Raw genomic sequence first — 15,937 nt, 5'->3', positions numbered from 1 at the left:
CGGATCCACCGCCACAGTTTGCTGAGGTGAAAGTGGTGTGGATTTACGAGAGACGAGCGGAGTGTCGTAGTCTGTCTATTTCTCTGCGTCTCTTGTTTATGACATGTTTGTCAACACTTTCTCGCCTTCAAAATTTCTCGTTTTTCTTCTCACTTTTTCACATTTTCGGTTCTTTTACTTCTTTTCTCCCAAAATTCCTGATTAACTCATCACATGCCCTTGCGCGCAACCCTTCCCTAATCATAGAATCTCATCTCATCAATCTGTTTCCGTTCTGAGAGAAATGTACGATGCAAGAAGAACCTTCCAAACTCCTTCAGGCCATTCGTGAAGAACCATAGAAGCGAATCCAATTAAACCAATGTCTTTGGGCAGTTGCAAGGTTGAATCGAAGACGAAGACGTCCTTCACGCAACATTTTTTCTCTACTCCTGTCGACGTCTTAGAGCAGAAAAAGTCTCACTTTTCGGTAGCAAATCTCCGTTACCAACAAACACAGGCCATCGTAAAACTCCGCCCTCTCCCAGGCGGCGCCGATAAACAACGCACTCGGCATGGCAGTTAGATGGCTTGCGAGCCAGCAGTCGCCTCCAATTGCACGCAATTTACTCCAAATTTCGACCGACTTCGCAGCGAGGCGCGTGAATAGAAAATTGTCATTCGATCCGTAAGATTGCAAGAGTACTTCGTTGTAGCTCATTCTTCCTGCTAATCAATCATCGCCACAAGTCCGACATAGATTTGAAACAGCGGTCTGAAGAAGAAGGCAGTAGTGGGTGGCGAGAGAAGGATAGCGTAAACAAAATGTCTCCTACGTTTCGACGACCTTTTCTTCTTTCTCTCACACTTCTCGTATCGCTTTTCTATCTACCTTCTTGCTGTTTGTGAGTAGTGTGGGTAAAAATTTGGCACCCTCCGTTCCCTTGTTGCGGTCAACCCCGAAAATTTTCCCTGTTTTTAACCTCCTATCATTCTACGATACATTACTGTAACATATTCTCATACGACAAAAGCACTGTGTTGACACCGTAGGCTTCGAAATCATTCGAAACATGTTGTTTCATTATCTGCAAGACCACGGTGATCTTTCCGGTCAGCTGTTGGTTGTTTACATCTGAAAGAGAAGTATAAAATGTTCCATGTCTCTACGATTCTGGCAATCTGGAATTCCAGAAACGATTCCTTCCTAGTATAAACAAATTCTCGGTGTAAATACCGAGAAGTTGTTATCAGTGACATTTATCAGCAGCCAGAATTCTCATCTTGACATTTTCCCGCTCTTTTTCTTCATATTTAGTATAGAAATTCCCCCTCCTTTTTTCCTCCACTTGTTTTTGTTTTCATCTCATATCCCCATTTCGAATATTTTTCAATTCGATTTCTCTCGGCCTTTGTAGCGCCATCGAATTAAAATTGTGGCATCAACAAAAAAAAATCGTACAAATTTCGTTAAACAATGCTCCTTCTTTCTCTCAATATTACCCGATACTAGTACTATAAGTCATCAGATTCGTCAGCAAATAAAATGCGACAAAGGCATTGGAAAGAGGTGGAGATAGAGATGCCACAGAAAAAAGAAAAATAAGACGTCGAGAGAAACAGTTCAGCGCCGCCCCCATGATTCGACGATAAAAGAGATGGAGAACACTTCAGAAAAGACCCTTTCCCGCTATCTTTTGACCGCCTGTGTTACTTTCAGTTAACATTGTGATCCCTTGTTCGTCAGGTTTTCCAGAGGGAACATACTCGAACTTTTTCAATTCCAAAAGTATAATTGTGACTGCGAGCGGATTTCCTCGCCACATTTCACTCGATACTCACTCTCGCGCACACGCGCGACACACTTATTCGCATCCATTTTTGATGTTTGAAACGCTTTAGCCAACTTGTTTCGAAATACACATACACAACAGAGAGTGAAATGAATCGAAATTTGGGTGTGGTGTGTATCTTCTAACAACATTTTTGAAGCAAAAAGCAACATATGGATTCCACATGTCCTTCTTCTATTTATGTGACGAAAGTAACAAACATCTGCACTTGAGTAAAAAGGGACAGAGCGTAGGAACACTGACACTCTTGTCCTTCTTCTTTTTCTCTGTCGAAGTAGAGGAAACTCAACTCATTGGCTTCTTTTGTTTCGCCCTAGGACACCCCGTTTCGATTAGGTTAGCGAGAAGGAAACGTTGTATTGAGTTTCACAAAAAAAAAAGACGTTGGCTAGAGTTTCAAAGTTTCGACTGTGTTCAGTATCTTGAAAATGTTCCTCAGTTTTACGAATTTCTGTACATTATTCCAACTGCTCATACTGTTTCCAGAACCATCCAACACCCCCATCCCCCTTCCAAACCATTCTTCTAATATTGACACAATCATTTTATGCCTACAGTACCTCATAAAATCCATCAAGATGAAATATGCAAATGCATTAAATTCCTTTTCTTTTTTCCATTATGTGTCACCTCATAAACAAATCGTCAAGACTCCACCTCCTCTCGCATTTCCCATTTTTATCACCATGGTTTCTCCTCCAGGACCTCTCCTCCAATTCCTGCTTCCCCCACATCTTCAGTGCTCTTTTGTCTCTTGTTTACATGTCTGTTGTCTCTAACACTTTATTTACAAAACGCAGTTCTTTCACTCTCGCATCTCTCTCGCCCTCCAATCTTCATACATCGCTCCGTTGTCCCCGCGCTTTTATTGCCATTGTCGCCTTCTTCATCGTTATCGCCGTCGTTGGAAATTTCTCGCACTTCTTCTAAATATCAATCAACACCGCTTTGAAGACGTTGCTAATCTATTGATATTTCAGGAACCGTCAACCGCTTCCAAAAGACCTGACAATGTCCGCCGAAGAGCCAAAGTCCTACGTGAGTTTGACGGAGAACCCATGGTGTGCAGTGCAGCGCGAAAGAACAAAAAACGAAAGAAAAGAGATGTGATGAGTCAGACAAGAGAAACCGTATCAATATTTTTGTTTACCCCGCCCACAGTCTTCTAAAAAGAAGCAGAAGAAAAGGGGATGATGCAACACTGACAGTAGGAGAGTGAATCAGAAAGTTATACCGACCGTAAAAAGAGAAAATGAAACTTTCTAAAGATTTTCAGTAAGACATTTCTAAATGTCATCTTTGGACAACTAAATTGAATCATCAGAAAGATCGCGGTTTCTAGCGAAACAAAAAACAGTATTGTTTATGTACATAAAGCTCCGAGAAGCAAGAGATCAGAGATTATACGCGAAGCTGTGTTTAGTTGTTCACTGGCTAGGAGACAAATAGGGTAGAGAAGGTTTCACATCTTCTCGGAATTTAGGTTCGTCAGGAATTCCAGGCATTTCCAGTTGCAGTTTTTTCCCTCACTAAACCCTTTTCTGCCTCAATTCTCCTCCGACACGTCTTCTCTTCTTCGGTTGAATTCATCTTCAAATTTTAATACAATCTTCTCCCCCTCGTTTCTTTGTCACTTTTGAGCGTCCATCGAGTACCAAAAGAACAACAACAACAACATGGAAATTTGACTTGGAAAGCAATCAATGTGGCAACCGTGGGAAGCTATACAGCTAGCTGAACGAATGATCCCTCACCCTGAAAGACACGTGGCAGTACTGTGAAGGACAGCAGAAACTAATATCGCAACACCTGGCGTTTGTTTGAAGTGTATTTCGGGTCATTTCCCAAACGAAATTCGTGCCTTTGAAGTGCACGTGACGCCAGAGGCGGTAAACAGTAATGCGAAGACGCCAAATATTGAGCAATGGAAACGGAAGGTTTCCATGCATTTCGAAGCCGAATATTTGTGTTTTACAAATCACAGTTTCAAATCACTTGATGTTCTACTCCTACTGATCGATCGATCCCTCCAGAACGTTCTTTTCGTTCGGTCCGTTCCGCGCAACACCGATGAATCACTGGAAGACGTTGTTTAGATAGTGGAGAGATGGTCGGAGACCCAGGGTGGTGCACAAAAAGAAACATTCTCATGTCGCAGACCTCCATGGATGCTTCGCTCTTTCCCGCAAAAGTGGGCGGGTCTTGCGAATATTATGACTGTAGTTGTGTCTAGTTCTCTCTCACTCTCGCTCAGCTTGTGTTGGAACTGTTTACAGGGACAGTCAGTCTCCCGTTTGACACTCGTCCTGAACGATCATCTAAATTTTCCTCTCTGATTAGAAATCAGCTCAGTCCCCCCACTTCATCGCCATGTCGACTCCACAATTCCTCCGTTGGTACGAAACTGAGAAGGTACGGTTGCGGGTTCTAAACTTTCTGGAAAGTTATTTGAAGCTCCTAGACTTTGAAATATTCCTTTAGAATGATCCTCACAGATCAGAAACGATTTCACTTCCATCAGACATCATTATTCCAACTAAGAAAAAATTCCGAACTTCTGAAAAAAACCGCCAGCTAGAGCTCCAAAAATATCCGCACCAGCTAGCATTCCATTTGAATCCTTTATGTATCTAAGTGACGCATTCCTATCGTTATCTGAATGCTCGCCCACACCTTTTGTCGGTTTGACTTGTCCATTATCACAATTGGAGCAGTCACAAAAAATAATAAAAAAGAATCCATCCGCTACCATATAACAACACCAACAACAAAAAACAACCAAATGGGAGACGTGGTCGTCAGCTGTTTGAAAATTGTTGTGCTTTTTCGGGAGAGAGCGCGAAGATTGGTTGCATAGATTGGATAACGACTCTTCCGTTTTCTTGGGTCGCTGCTCTTTTTCTTGCTCGCTTATTCTGTTCACCCCAGTGGTTTGTAACACGCAAAGAGCGTCCCACACCCACATAAAGCTCGTATATTCCTACATGATCACCCTGCTCAACATTCTAGAATGGCACATTGAAGGAGAGGGCATAATGGTTGCGCTGCGCTTTCCCTTTTCTTCTAATTCACATTTCTGATTTTCAGCCAGTCCCATACCGCTCCGTGCTCCAGGAGAAGTTCGAGCCAGGACAAACCTTGATCGTCAAGGGATCCACCATCGATGAGTCCCAACGCTTCACCATCAATCTCCACTCGAAGACCGCTGACTTCTCCGGAAACGACGTGCCACTCCACGTCTCCGTTCGCTTCGACGAGGGAAAGATTGTCCTCAACTCGTTCTCCAACGGAGAGTGGGGAAAGGAAGAGCGCAAGTCCAACCCAATCAAGAAGGGAGACTCCTTCGACATCCGCATCCGTGCTCATGATGACCGCTTCCAGGTAAATCCACTATCTACTGAGTTACAGAAGTAATCTTCTACATTTGTCCAGATCATCGTTGACCACAAGGAGTTCAAGGACTACGAGCACCGTCTTCCACTTTCCTCCATCTCTCATCTCTCCATTGATGGAGACCTCTACTTGAACCACGTTCACTGGGGAGGAAAGTACTACCCAGTTCCATACGAGAGTGGACTCGCCAACGGACTTCCAGTTGGAAAGAGCCTTCTCGTCTTCGGAACCGTCGAGAAGAAGGCCAAGCGCTTCCACGTCAACCTTCTCCGCAAGAACGGAGACATCTCGTTCCACTTCAACCCACGTTTCGACGAGAAGGTAAGAAGAGAACAAAAATAGGAAGAAGGGAAAGGCGAAAATGTTCTGTTTGCTACGTCGAGAACTAAAGGGCAAATATGGCTCTTTTACAAACATTTTTTATGACACAAAGCGCAGTGTGTATGTCTGTAGATCAACTGCAATAGCAAAAAGAAAACTGGGAAACCCTTCTTTTTAATTTTCAACTTTTTTCAGCACGTCATCCGCAACGCTCTCGCCGCCAACGAGTGGGGAAATGAGGAGCGCGAGGGCAAGATGCCATTCGAGAAGGGAGTCGGATTCGACCTTGTCATCACGAACGAGGACTACGCCTTCCAGGTGTTCGTCAACGGAGAGCGCTTCATCTCGTTCGCTCACCGAGCTGATCCAAACGACATCGCTGGACTCCAGATCTCTGGAGACATTGAACTCTCTGGAATCCAAATCCAATAAGTTATTATTAACTCGGCGATCCACGCCCATTTCTGTCCCATCTGTATTCTGTTATCCACCGTCTATCTTTTCTATAAATTTCTCTCATGTCAATAAAATCACCCCCTTCCAAAAGTATACTGCCCACTGATCACCCCAAAAAATCGTCAAATTTTTTCGTATGGCAACTGAAAGGCAACTTTTTTTCTCCCCGTTATATTGTACCCGTTCTCTCACTTCTTATAAAAATGGATAGCAGAAAAGTGTATTTGAATTTGTCTTCTAAAATTCTAGAGTTGACTTCATTTCATATTTCTGAACGATGTCTGCGACGATGAAGAGAGAAAATTCGTCGAAAAAGAAAGAAACGATACTTGAATATGTTTTCTCAAAAACCGAAAATATTGATTTTCACACAAGGCCAGTGTATATAAAAACAATTCAGCGATCCTCTGAATCTCTAAAGATGAAATTTCTTCTAACAAGAAGCTTCTGAAGGCGTTGTGTCACCTTCTGGAGATAAACATTTTGAATCCCTTAAGCTTCGCTCCATTTTGAATAGTGCAGTAGGGCGAAGATGCCAACACTTATCCGATTTGTGGGGTCTCCCCACACCCTCTAAAGCTCCATTTTCCGGCTCGAAATTCAATAATTTTCTTTTTCGAGCAAACTATTTCTTTCGCAACTTTTCTCATATCAATTATGTTAATTTTCATTAATTTCAGTGTCTTATGAGCGCGGACACTTCGGCACGTCTTCTACAGCTCGATCCGCTGCTCGAGGCCAAGAATCCAAATGTTCGAAACGAAGCGGCTGTTGCATATGGAAAGTTATCTATTTTTAATGAAGACGTGAAAAATGTGAGGCTGAAAACTATATCGAATTCTAAATATGTCAATAGTTTCAGAGTCTTAAAAAGCATGCAATTTCTCAAACTTGGGAAACAAGAGTGTCTGCTGGAAAAGCTCTACAAGCGATACTTATCAATGTTCCGGACTTTGATAGAAATCAAGAAGACACTTCGATTTCCGAAAGAATCAAAAACATCGTCGTATTAAATGTACAACGAAGTTTCAAAGCACTTCTCAGTGACGACGAGAAATCTTTGAAAAAATCAGCAAAAGAAGAAAGAAGAGATCAACAAAAGCAAAGAGAAATAGTGGATCAGCATCTGGAGTATAATCTTGTAACGGGAATCAGCTCACAAAGATTTCTAAGCGACGATGAATTCCTGCACGAAGGAGTATCGATGGAAACAGAACAACCATCTACTAGTCAAGAATTGGCACAAGTAGCAAAAACAGAAGATCTAGATGTGAATAACGACGACGTGGATGATGATGTAGAGAGACAAAAAAGACTATGGAGAGTGTTAAGAGAGTTTATAAATTTGGTTGCTGAGCAACAATGGTACGCCCGTCATGGAGGAGCAATTGCTATCTGTCAAATAGCCACCACTTCTTATAATAGGTACTAGGACACTATTTGAACATTAATATTAGTAAAATTCATAATTTCAGGTTATCCTACGAGCTAATTGACTCAATTCTCTATCTGCTCATCCACGTTTTGATTCTCGACAAGTTCAACGACTTCATCTCTGGGAGAAATGCGACAGCACCAGTCAGAGAGCAATGTGCTCAAGCTCTAGTTCATATGCTCCGAAATACAAACGAAAAACGGCGAGAAGTAGTGCTAGAAATCGTAGTGCAAATGGTCAGTACACCTGGAGACAATAATTGGAATATTCGTCAATCTGGACTTTTAATTCTCAAATACTATTTTGCAATTGCTAGAAGCAACGACAGTGCACAACAGAAGACGTTCGATAGATGTTTCAACCTAGTTATACAATCATTAGATGACCCAGTTGATGATGTCACTGGATGTGCTGTTAAAACCCTTGCTTCTATATTGTCCAACAAAGAAATTCCCCAAGAAGAAATGAGTCATTTGGTTGAGAAAGTGATGAACCATGTATGGAAGTTACTGGATTTAGAAGCATCCAAAGAACAATTGCGAGCTGGTCTCGACGCACTTTGTATAGATTTATTAGAAATTGTGGAGTTGTGGTTACGATGGAATCAGGAATTGGGAATCAACCGACAAAGCTTGCTGACGATCTGCTCGATTATAGATGCTGCCTTTCCGGTTAGATGTGAGAAGATTGTTCAGCTACTTGACGCAGATATTGATAGACCACAGAATGGGAAATTGACTGCAGAAGACGTTTTCATCATTATAAAACAGCTCTATCGGATTCTTCTGTTTTCTCCGCCCTCTGATTCGCTCGCATTTTTGGAGAAGACTTTCCTCACTTTTGGAAAAGTTTTCCGTACTTATCAGTGAGTTTGACCGTTTTCTACGGATTGGAATTAAATTAACACAATGATTTTGTTTTCAGAAGCATTCTAATAGAAAAAGGTGAAGTGAGTCAGAAGATTGGCAACTGGATCGGGTGTCTTCTTCTGGATCATCGGAACCCACAAATCGATGTTTTTGCTTGCGATGTTGATGGAATATCCAGTGATAAGAAGAATCAGACAGAATTGATGGGTTCAGAAGAAATAAGGTTTCTTGGAGAGAAAGAGAAGGACAAGGTGTATCTGACTCGAAAGATTCTTTGTGCCAAATTCCTCGCGATAATTCTAGAAGCTCTTTATGAATCAGAAGCAGAGATTCAAGGGCAGAAAGTGTACGAATTTATTCAATTTGTAATTATTCTAAATAGATCATCTTTTCAGAGATGTAGCAGTACAATTACTCTTTATTCCATTCTTCCAATCGAAAAGTATAATGCATAATCTTGGAGTTTCAATTGTTGCCAACGAATGGGCGGCTCTTTACCGAGCAAATCTAAATGCGAAAATCACTGAGAAACCACCACCAATGACAATCATCCAGTTGGCTGATTCGATAGTAAGAGGTCCCGGAAAACAATACGATGAAATGACGACTATTGTGATGGGTTTGACCAAAGATTGTAACGAGTTCATCGAATACTGCGTTGTGCGAGGATTCGATCGTAATAGTGCTGAGAACGGATCTCCAGAAGACGTGAGCAAAGCAGCGTATTCTACAGTTCGCCTAGCTTTGAAAACCGATAAGCAACGAGAAGCAATAGATACAAGATATAATACATTATGTAGATCTATTGAGAATGCCAAGATGAATATCAAATCTAATGGAATGTAAGCTGTTTGAATTGCAGAAGATCAGAAATTTCAATTAAAATACATTTTTCAGCCGAATTAACGCTCTTCTCTCCTCTGCCCTTTTTTATCTTGGAAGTGCTCCAGAAAAGTTGACTCCACAGATTCGTCCAATCGTAGAAACTATGCAAACAGAGGAAAACGATGCGATGGCTTCAGAAGTGTTCCGTGGCGCCGTCCCTCTTCTTGTGATGTTCAGTTGGCCGCGTACTCCTCGGCCTTATGTGAAAGTGCTTGCGAAAGCATTTGAATCGTTCTCTGGGTGCTCAGTAAGAGTACCAAAAGTTGGAATGGCAAGTCCTGGAAGTCAAACGTCTATTATTAGTATGCGAAGGATATGGGGAAAGGAAACAGAAGATGGATTTGAAGACAACGTTGGAACTGTATCAGCAGAGAGCCGGAATGCAGAGCTCGTGTTGACTGTAAAAATCATACATCGAAGATTAAAACTTCTATAATTAATTTCAGATTCTCTGTCAGTTCAATGCTACCCAACTTGCTGAATTTTACTCGCATTTTGACTTGAGCGAAGCGGTCGATCTAAATGTGAGTTTCGATTGATTTACTTGCCTGATCCTAATTGCCATTATTTTAGACATTCTTGACTCGCTTGGAGCTGCATAACAGTCTTTGGAATCGAGTTGGATCGAGACTCTCCGAACAGTCTACTGATAAGATTTTTGAACTCGTACCTAACACGGATCCAGCTATTCGATATGCTTTTGCCAAGGCAATCGAAACATTCTGCAAGTCATTCTGTGGAGATACCCTCTCAAAATGCTACTCCCGACTTGTTCAATTATCTCACGATCTCAACAATGTCAACTCTCGATTAGCAGCTGTTGAAGTTTTTCTCCGTCTTTGCAGTATGGAAACATGCTATCTGAATGGATGGGCGACTCTGTTGGCTCCACCTGTTTTTCAACTGCTCACTGATCAATGTGAAGATGTTCGAGATGCTGCTGGAGAAGCATTCCGAAGGCTCATTCCAGTGGTTACATTAGAAAATCCTAATTCTACTATCGATGGATTAAGTGCAGAACTTCAAGCGAAACGAGAAGAATATTCAAACTTCATCAATGTTCTCGGTGCACCAAGCAGTCTGCCACGTGTGATTCGAGAGGATATTACTGGAGGTTTTGACTCCACCATGCTTCGAGAGTATCAATTGGAAGGAATAACTTGGATTCGGTTTTTAAGAACCTATGGACTTCATGGTATTCTAGCAGATGACATGGGTCTTGGAAAGACTCTTCAAACGATGTGTTCTATTGCTCTGTCCATAGATAAGGATCAGTTAGAAGAGAAACAAAAATGCTCGCTGGTTGTCTGCCCAAGAACACTTGTAGACCATTGGTGTCTTGAATGGAATCGATTTTTCCCAAAAAGAATTCCAGCAGTCAAAAATATCACAAGATGTCAGCGTGCAGAGTTATGTGTCATTCCATATGAAGAGTTGAAGTCAGCATATACGGCGTATGTACCAGAAAAATGACCTAGATGAACAATTTCTCTTGTTTTTGCAGAGATCGTGTATGGAATTATATTGTTTTGGATGAAGGTCATGTGATGCGAAACTCAAAACGAAAAGCATGGAAGTTCGCGAGTCAGCTAGTCTGCAAGAGTCGCCTAATCTTGTCAGGAACTCCTGTTCAAAATTCGTAAGTACTTTGGATTTCTCATCAATCTCTAAACCAATACATTTCAGCCCTGCGGATCTTTGGTCTCTATTCACATGGTTGATGCCAGGATATCTTGGAACCGAGAAGCAATTCAGAAGTCAATTCCTCAAAAAGATCATGAAATGCAGACTGCCAAAAGCCAATGAAACGGAGCTGAAAGCAGGATCAGCTGCCATTACTCAACTTCATAAACTGGTTCTTCCATTCGTTTTGCGACGTTTGAAGACGGAAGTTCTTAAAGAGTTACCAGATAAGAATGTTCAAGATTACGAATGTGAGCTCACTGAGGATCAGAAGGATGTCTATAGATTCATCGTGGATCGATGCACGTCTTCGTATGAAGAAGTTCAGAATAAGACTGGAATTTCGAGTCTTGTAACTTTGATATCTTTGCGAAAGCTTACGGATCACACCAAACTCGTCTATGACACGCTTTTGAAGATTGGAGCCCCACAAGACATTCTTCAAAAAGCGTTGACTTCAAAATCAGGAAAAATGGAAGCGTTGAAACAGCTGCTTATCGAATGCGAGATTTGCAAAAATCCAGATGAAGAAGTCGCGGCAGAAGCTGACGAGTTGGGAGGGCTGAACGAAGTTGGTCAAGGACACAGAGCATTGATTTTCTGTCAATGGAAAACGTCAGCACAGTTGGTTTCGGAAGCTTTGCGTAGTGGAGAATTTGGAAGTGTTGTGTCTCATTTAGTCCTAGATGGAAATGTTCCAGTTGGAGATAGAATGAAAATGGTAAATCGTTTCAACGAGGACAAGACGATTGAAGTGTTGATTCTGACTACTCATGTCGGAGGAGTTGGTTTGAATCTCACTGGCGCTGATACAGTAATCTTCATGGATCACGATTGGAATCCAATGAAGGATCTGCAAGCAATTGATCGAGCTCACCGTCTTGGACAAACTCGAAATGTCAATGTTTATCGACTGATCACCCAAGGAACTGTAGAAGAAAAAGTGATGAGTCTAGCGAAGTTCAAGTTGAATACAGCTCAAGCTCTAATTGGCGCTGATAACACTTCAATGATGACTATGGAAACTGGAGAATTAATGAATATGTTCACGTTGGATGGAGATGAACCAACAAAGAAGAGAGGAGAGACTTCTGGAGAACCAGCTGTCAAGAAGAGCAAAAAGTGAGCAATAACCTAGAATATCCTTTTAAAATAAAAATTTTTCAGAGCCACATCATCCGGAGGGCCTTCAGAAGAGATCAATTTGGCGAGCATGTGGGATGAGAGTCAATACGACGACTTCCAAGTCGACAATTTTCTTAGAAACACATAAATTATCTGAATCATGTAATATTAGAAAAAAAACAAAGCATATCAATTCAATAGGCATATCTTTATAATTTCTTTTGAATGCATTTTACTACCATCTTTTATTTTAAACTAGATTTGTTTTCGCCCGTTTTTTGTCATTCTAATATGGGTTTGTTCCTTCTCAACTTTCCTTTTTGTTTCCCTATCTCATTGTCATCCCATTTTTGAAAAAGTAAAAAATTATTTTTATTGTTCTTAAATTTTTTATACAGCTTGTCATTGTTAAAACCTATTATATTATATCTAGTTTAATCTGTATGCACACCATTAATCCATTCCATGGATAATTTTTTTCCAGGTCACAATGGGTGAGCCAACTAAAGATGTAGATCCACGTCTCGCTTCATTAACCCATTTTGTGCATCACACTGATCAGCTCGCAGAGCATACGATGAATTCTGTAGAGTGGGAGGCTGTAGAAGTGCTAATGCCACGTATACTTCGGGTAGTCCTTTTTCAGAATCCGGAAATGAAAAAAAATTTTCAGGGTAAATCAAAAGAAGATATCAAACAATTGCTTCTGGCAGAGATAGATGGAATGTCGGAGAAACGATTATTGGCTGTGCTCGCTGGAGAGACATTAGAAGAATCGTCGAGTTCGGAAGAAGAAGAAGAAGAGGAGGAGATGGTAGAAGACATGGTGGAAGACACTAAAGAGGATGAGGAGAAGCCAGCTGATGATGTGGAAGAAGGAACGATAAAAGATGATGAAGAAGCTTTTCCAGAAGCAGAACCAGAAGTAGAAGGAATTCAGGACATTAGTGAAGATGAGGAAGAGATTGAACCCGGGGAAATAAAAAGTCGTTCAGTAACACCTCAAGACCCATCGCCATCGAAACCAGATGAAGAAGAAAAGAAGGAGTCAATTAAAGGTGAAGAGGAGGAAGAGTTGGATACTGATGAAGAGATCGATCGACAGCTGGAAGAGGACCTTCAAGATTTTATTTGATTCAATCATCTGCTCTTTGTTTTTTCTGTGATATCCCTGTAATCAGAATTTGAATAAAAAATTGATGGTTCACGGCGAATAATATTGGAAATCGAGTTTTTCTGATATTTTTCTGATTTATTGGCGATTTTCTCGATACAGTGGAAAATCAGCTTTTTTGGCATTAAAAAATTCTGGGTCAGAAATATTTTCTTCAAAATAGGTAGAGATTGTAGAGAATTTGGAGACAAATAGAATGAGCTAAAAAATGTCTATTTTGACCCAAAAATAAAGGACCTGATAGATTTTTTGAAAAATCAACTGAATTTTGTCATTCACCAGTTCAAACGATTTCATTTGCGATTCATTATTTGCGATTCATTTTTTTTATGTTGAAAAAAAAATAATCCGGATTAAAAAAGTTGAAATTTCATAAATATTCTTTGACAAAAGCTCAGGATGAGAAACGCCGGGGAGAGTCGCCCAAGGCCCCACAACGACAAATATAGTGTTTTTTTCGTCGAGTTTTCTGTTATTTTTCCACAATCAATAAAACATAAATTTTTGATTGTGAAGAAAAATTGACTGGAACGCACAAAAACCCAGACAACAAATAAGGAAAATAAAATATTTTAGGTTACGGTAGTTGTCGTTTTGGGACCTTCGGCCACCGCCATCTGCGTTTCTCTTCCACAACTCCGATTTTTCGAACCAGAATTATAATTCCAATTCAGATTACTTCGCCAGGGTCAGCAATTTTTCTCACCAACTTGTTTTCAGATTTCGCATTATAATATTCAATTTTTATCAATCCTTCAGACGCCCCTGCATTTTCTCATTTATCAATAAACTCAATTATTCAAATGACCTATTATTCGTTCAATGACGAAAGAAGGCGTTGGAGTTGTTGATGAGAAAATATGACATAAAACAACCCCACACAACACATAGATAAATATCCCTCTTTCCGGATATACATCCTTATGATCATGTATAATTCTATTAGCAAAGAGAAACGACGACACATCCTCAATATGGTCCTAGACACGGCCGACATTTCAGTTTCTTCGTATTCGGTCGTTTTTTCTTCCAACCGACTTTCGGACATTTTTTATGGGACTCAGAGAATGTCTTTCATGGTATCAACATTGAAACAAACTATATTATATGTGTCTGTGTGTGACTCTTGCCGTTATATTTCTCAAAACGAATCGCCAGTCATCCGTGAATAACAGGAAATGAATGTTCCTGGTTTGACACCTAAAAGAGATGAGTGGAGAGCCACGTGGGTTGTTTAGTAACAGACTCTAAAAATTTTGATATTCGGAAAGTAGGTGAAAAGAATTAAGAAGAGGAAGTGAAGGAAAGTTCAAGTCTAGACTCTGGTTATTTTTGGAGCTAATTTTTTGACATTAGAAATGAGCCATAGTCGGATCGCTGAAAACTTCGGAAAGATGCTGAATCATAGTTTGGAGGTGTCAAAACCGGTGTGAATAGTTACGCCCGAGATGAGGTAGAAAACTTTGGAAGTATCTGGTAACTGAGACTGATCACTGATATTTTCAGAATTCTCAAAAACATTTTCATTTTGAAATTTTAAAACTCTGAGATTCCAAAGTTCTGAGATTCTCAAACTCTGAGATTCTAAAGATCTGAGACTCTGCAATTTTGAAAGTCTACAAATTGGAAATTAAAAACTTCTGAAATTTCAAAGTTCTAAAGTTCTGAGATTCTGGGATTCTGATATACTGAAACTCTGAAATTCTGAGATTTCGAAATTTTGAGTTTCTAAAATTCTAAAAATTCGGAAATTTCGAAATTCTAAAATTTTAAAAACTCGAAATTCTAAAATTTCGAAATTTTAAGAATCTTATATATTGAAATTTTCAGATTCTACCAATAAGATTCTGAAATTCTGAAATTTCAAAAAACTAAAAATCTAAAAATTAAATTCTGAAATTCTGTAATTTTAATATTCTGATACTCTAAAGTTCTGAAATTCGAAAGTTTGAAATTTCGAAAGTTTAAAAATCTGCAACTCTGTAATTCTGAAACTTTGAGATGCTTAAGTACTGAAATTCTAACGATTCTAAGATTTACGATTTTGATGAAATTCGAATGATCCTAAGATTTACGATTTCGATTTTTTCGAAAATCTGGAATTCGAAATTTGGAGATTCGGACATTTCGAAGTTGCGAAATTCCAATATTTCGAAATTCTTGAACCATTCTATCGAATTTGGGACAATTACTGTAATTCTTTGCCACTGTATTACAAAATACATTTTCTCATAGTTATGTCAGTGTAGGAAAATAGAAAAAAAGTTGTCTTTCTTTTCTCCCTCACAAACTGATCAATTATTTATTTGAAAAGCCAGAGGTGTAAGTGTGTGATGCGTCGTGTCTATAATAATTAGTTACTATGAATGAATGAAAGTGAGTCAAGACCCCTTTTCTCTTCGCAAAACAAATTAAATACATACGATTGCTCAACATGTGATGTTACTTGTCCCATTCTCCACTTTTTACATTTTTATTTTTATTTTGTTCTAATGTTATTTTCCCTTTTATCGCCTAGGTGATTGTTCTTATTTTCCCATGTATCCATCTTTTTTATTTGTCGCATTTTTTCGTGTCCATCGACTTTGAATTGTTTTGTTTTTCTCCATATGTACGTTTTATCGCAAATTCCAATCAGATTGGCTTTAAAGAAACAGGGAGGGTAGTTTTAGATAATGAAGTGCACTACCGTAGTTGATGGTATAATTTATTTTCCTATTGAAAACTGACATACCGTAAAACCTCTTATAGAACGACACCCGGA

The 15,937-nt window shown here is 39.8% G+C and overlaps 3 protein-coding genes across 3 annotated transcripts; all 3 read left to right on the top strand.

Annotated features, from left to right (window-relative positions):
* Positions 1–2,843: 2,843 nt before the first annotated feature.
* Positions 2,844–5,978, top strand: Cbr-lec-1 (the record flags this gene model as incomplete). Its single annotated transcript, XM_002631007.1, has 4 exons — positions 2,844–2,870; positions 4,920–5,213; positions 5,265–5,546; positions 5,742–5,978. The coding sequence occupies 4 exons, from the start codon at positions 2,844–2,846 to the stop codon at positions 5,976–5,978; spliced, it is 840 nt and encodes a 279-aa protein (XP_002631053.1).
* Positions 5,979–6,688: 710 nt separating this feature from the next.
* On the top strand, positions 6,689–12,147 carry Cbr-btf-1 (the record flags this gene model as incomplete). The annotated part of the gene is made up of 11 exons (XM_002631008.2): positions 6,689–6,817; positions 6,865–7,427; positions 7,478–8,302; positions 8,362–8,652; positions 8,702–9,148; positions 9,204–9,591; positions 9,638–9,715; positions 9,765–10,645; positions 10,696–10,830; positions 10,878–11,996; positions 12,042–12,147. The coding sequence occupies 11 exons, from the start codon at positions 6,689–6,691 to the stop codon at positions 12,145–12,147; spliced, it is 4,962 nt and encodes a 1,653-aa protein (XP_002631054.2).
* Positions 12,148–12,489: 342 nt separating this feature from the next.
* On the top strand, positions 12,490–13,134 carry CBG02817 (the record flags this gene model as incomplete). Its single annotated transcript, XM_045242405.1, has 3 exons — positions 12,490–12,630; positions 12,673–12,781; positions 12,911–13,134. The coding sequence occupies 3 exons, from the start codon at positions 12,490–12,492 to the stop codon at positions 13,132–13,134; spliced, it is 474 nt and encodes a 157-aa protein (XP_045092199.1).
* Positions 13,135–15,937: the final 2,803 nt, after the last annotated feature.

Source organism: Caenorhabditis briggsae (assembly GCF_000004555.2).
Source record: "Caenorhabditis briggsae complete genome, chrII, whole genome shotgun sequence".
Taxonomy (NCBI): Eukaryota; Metazoa; Nematoda; class Chromadorea; order Rhabditida; family Rhabditidae; genus Caenorhabditis; species Caenorhabditis briggsae.
The sequence above is the reverse complement of the archived record's forward strand: the minus strand, read 5'-3'. Positions and strand labels throughout refer to the sequence as shown.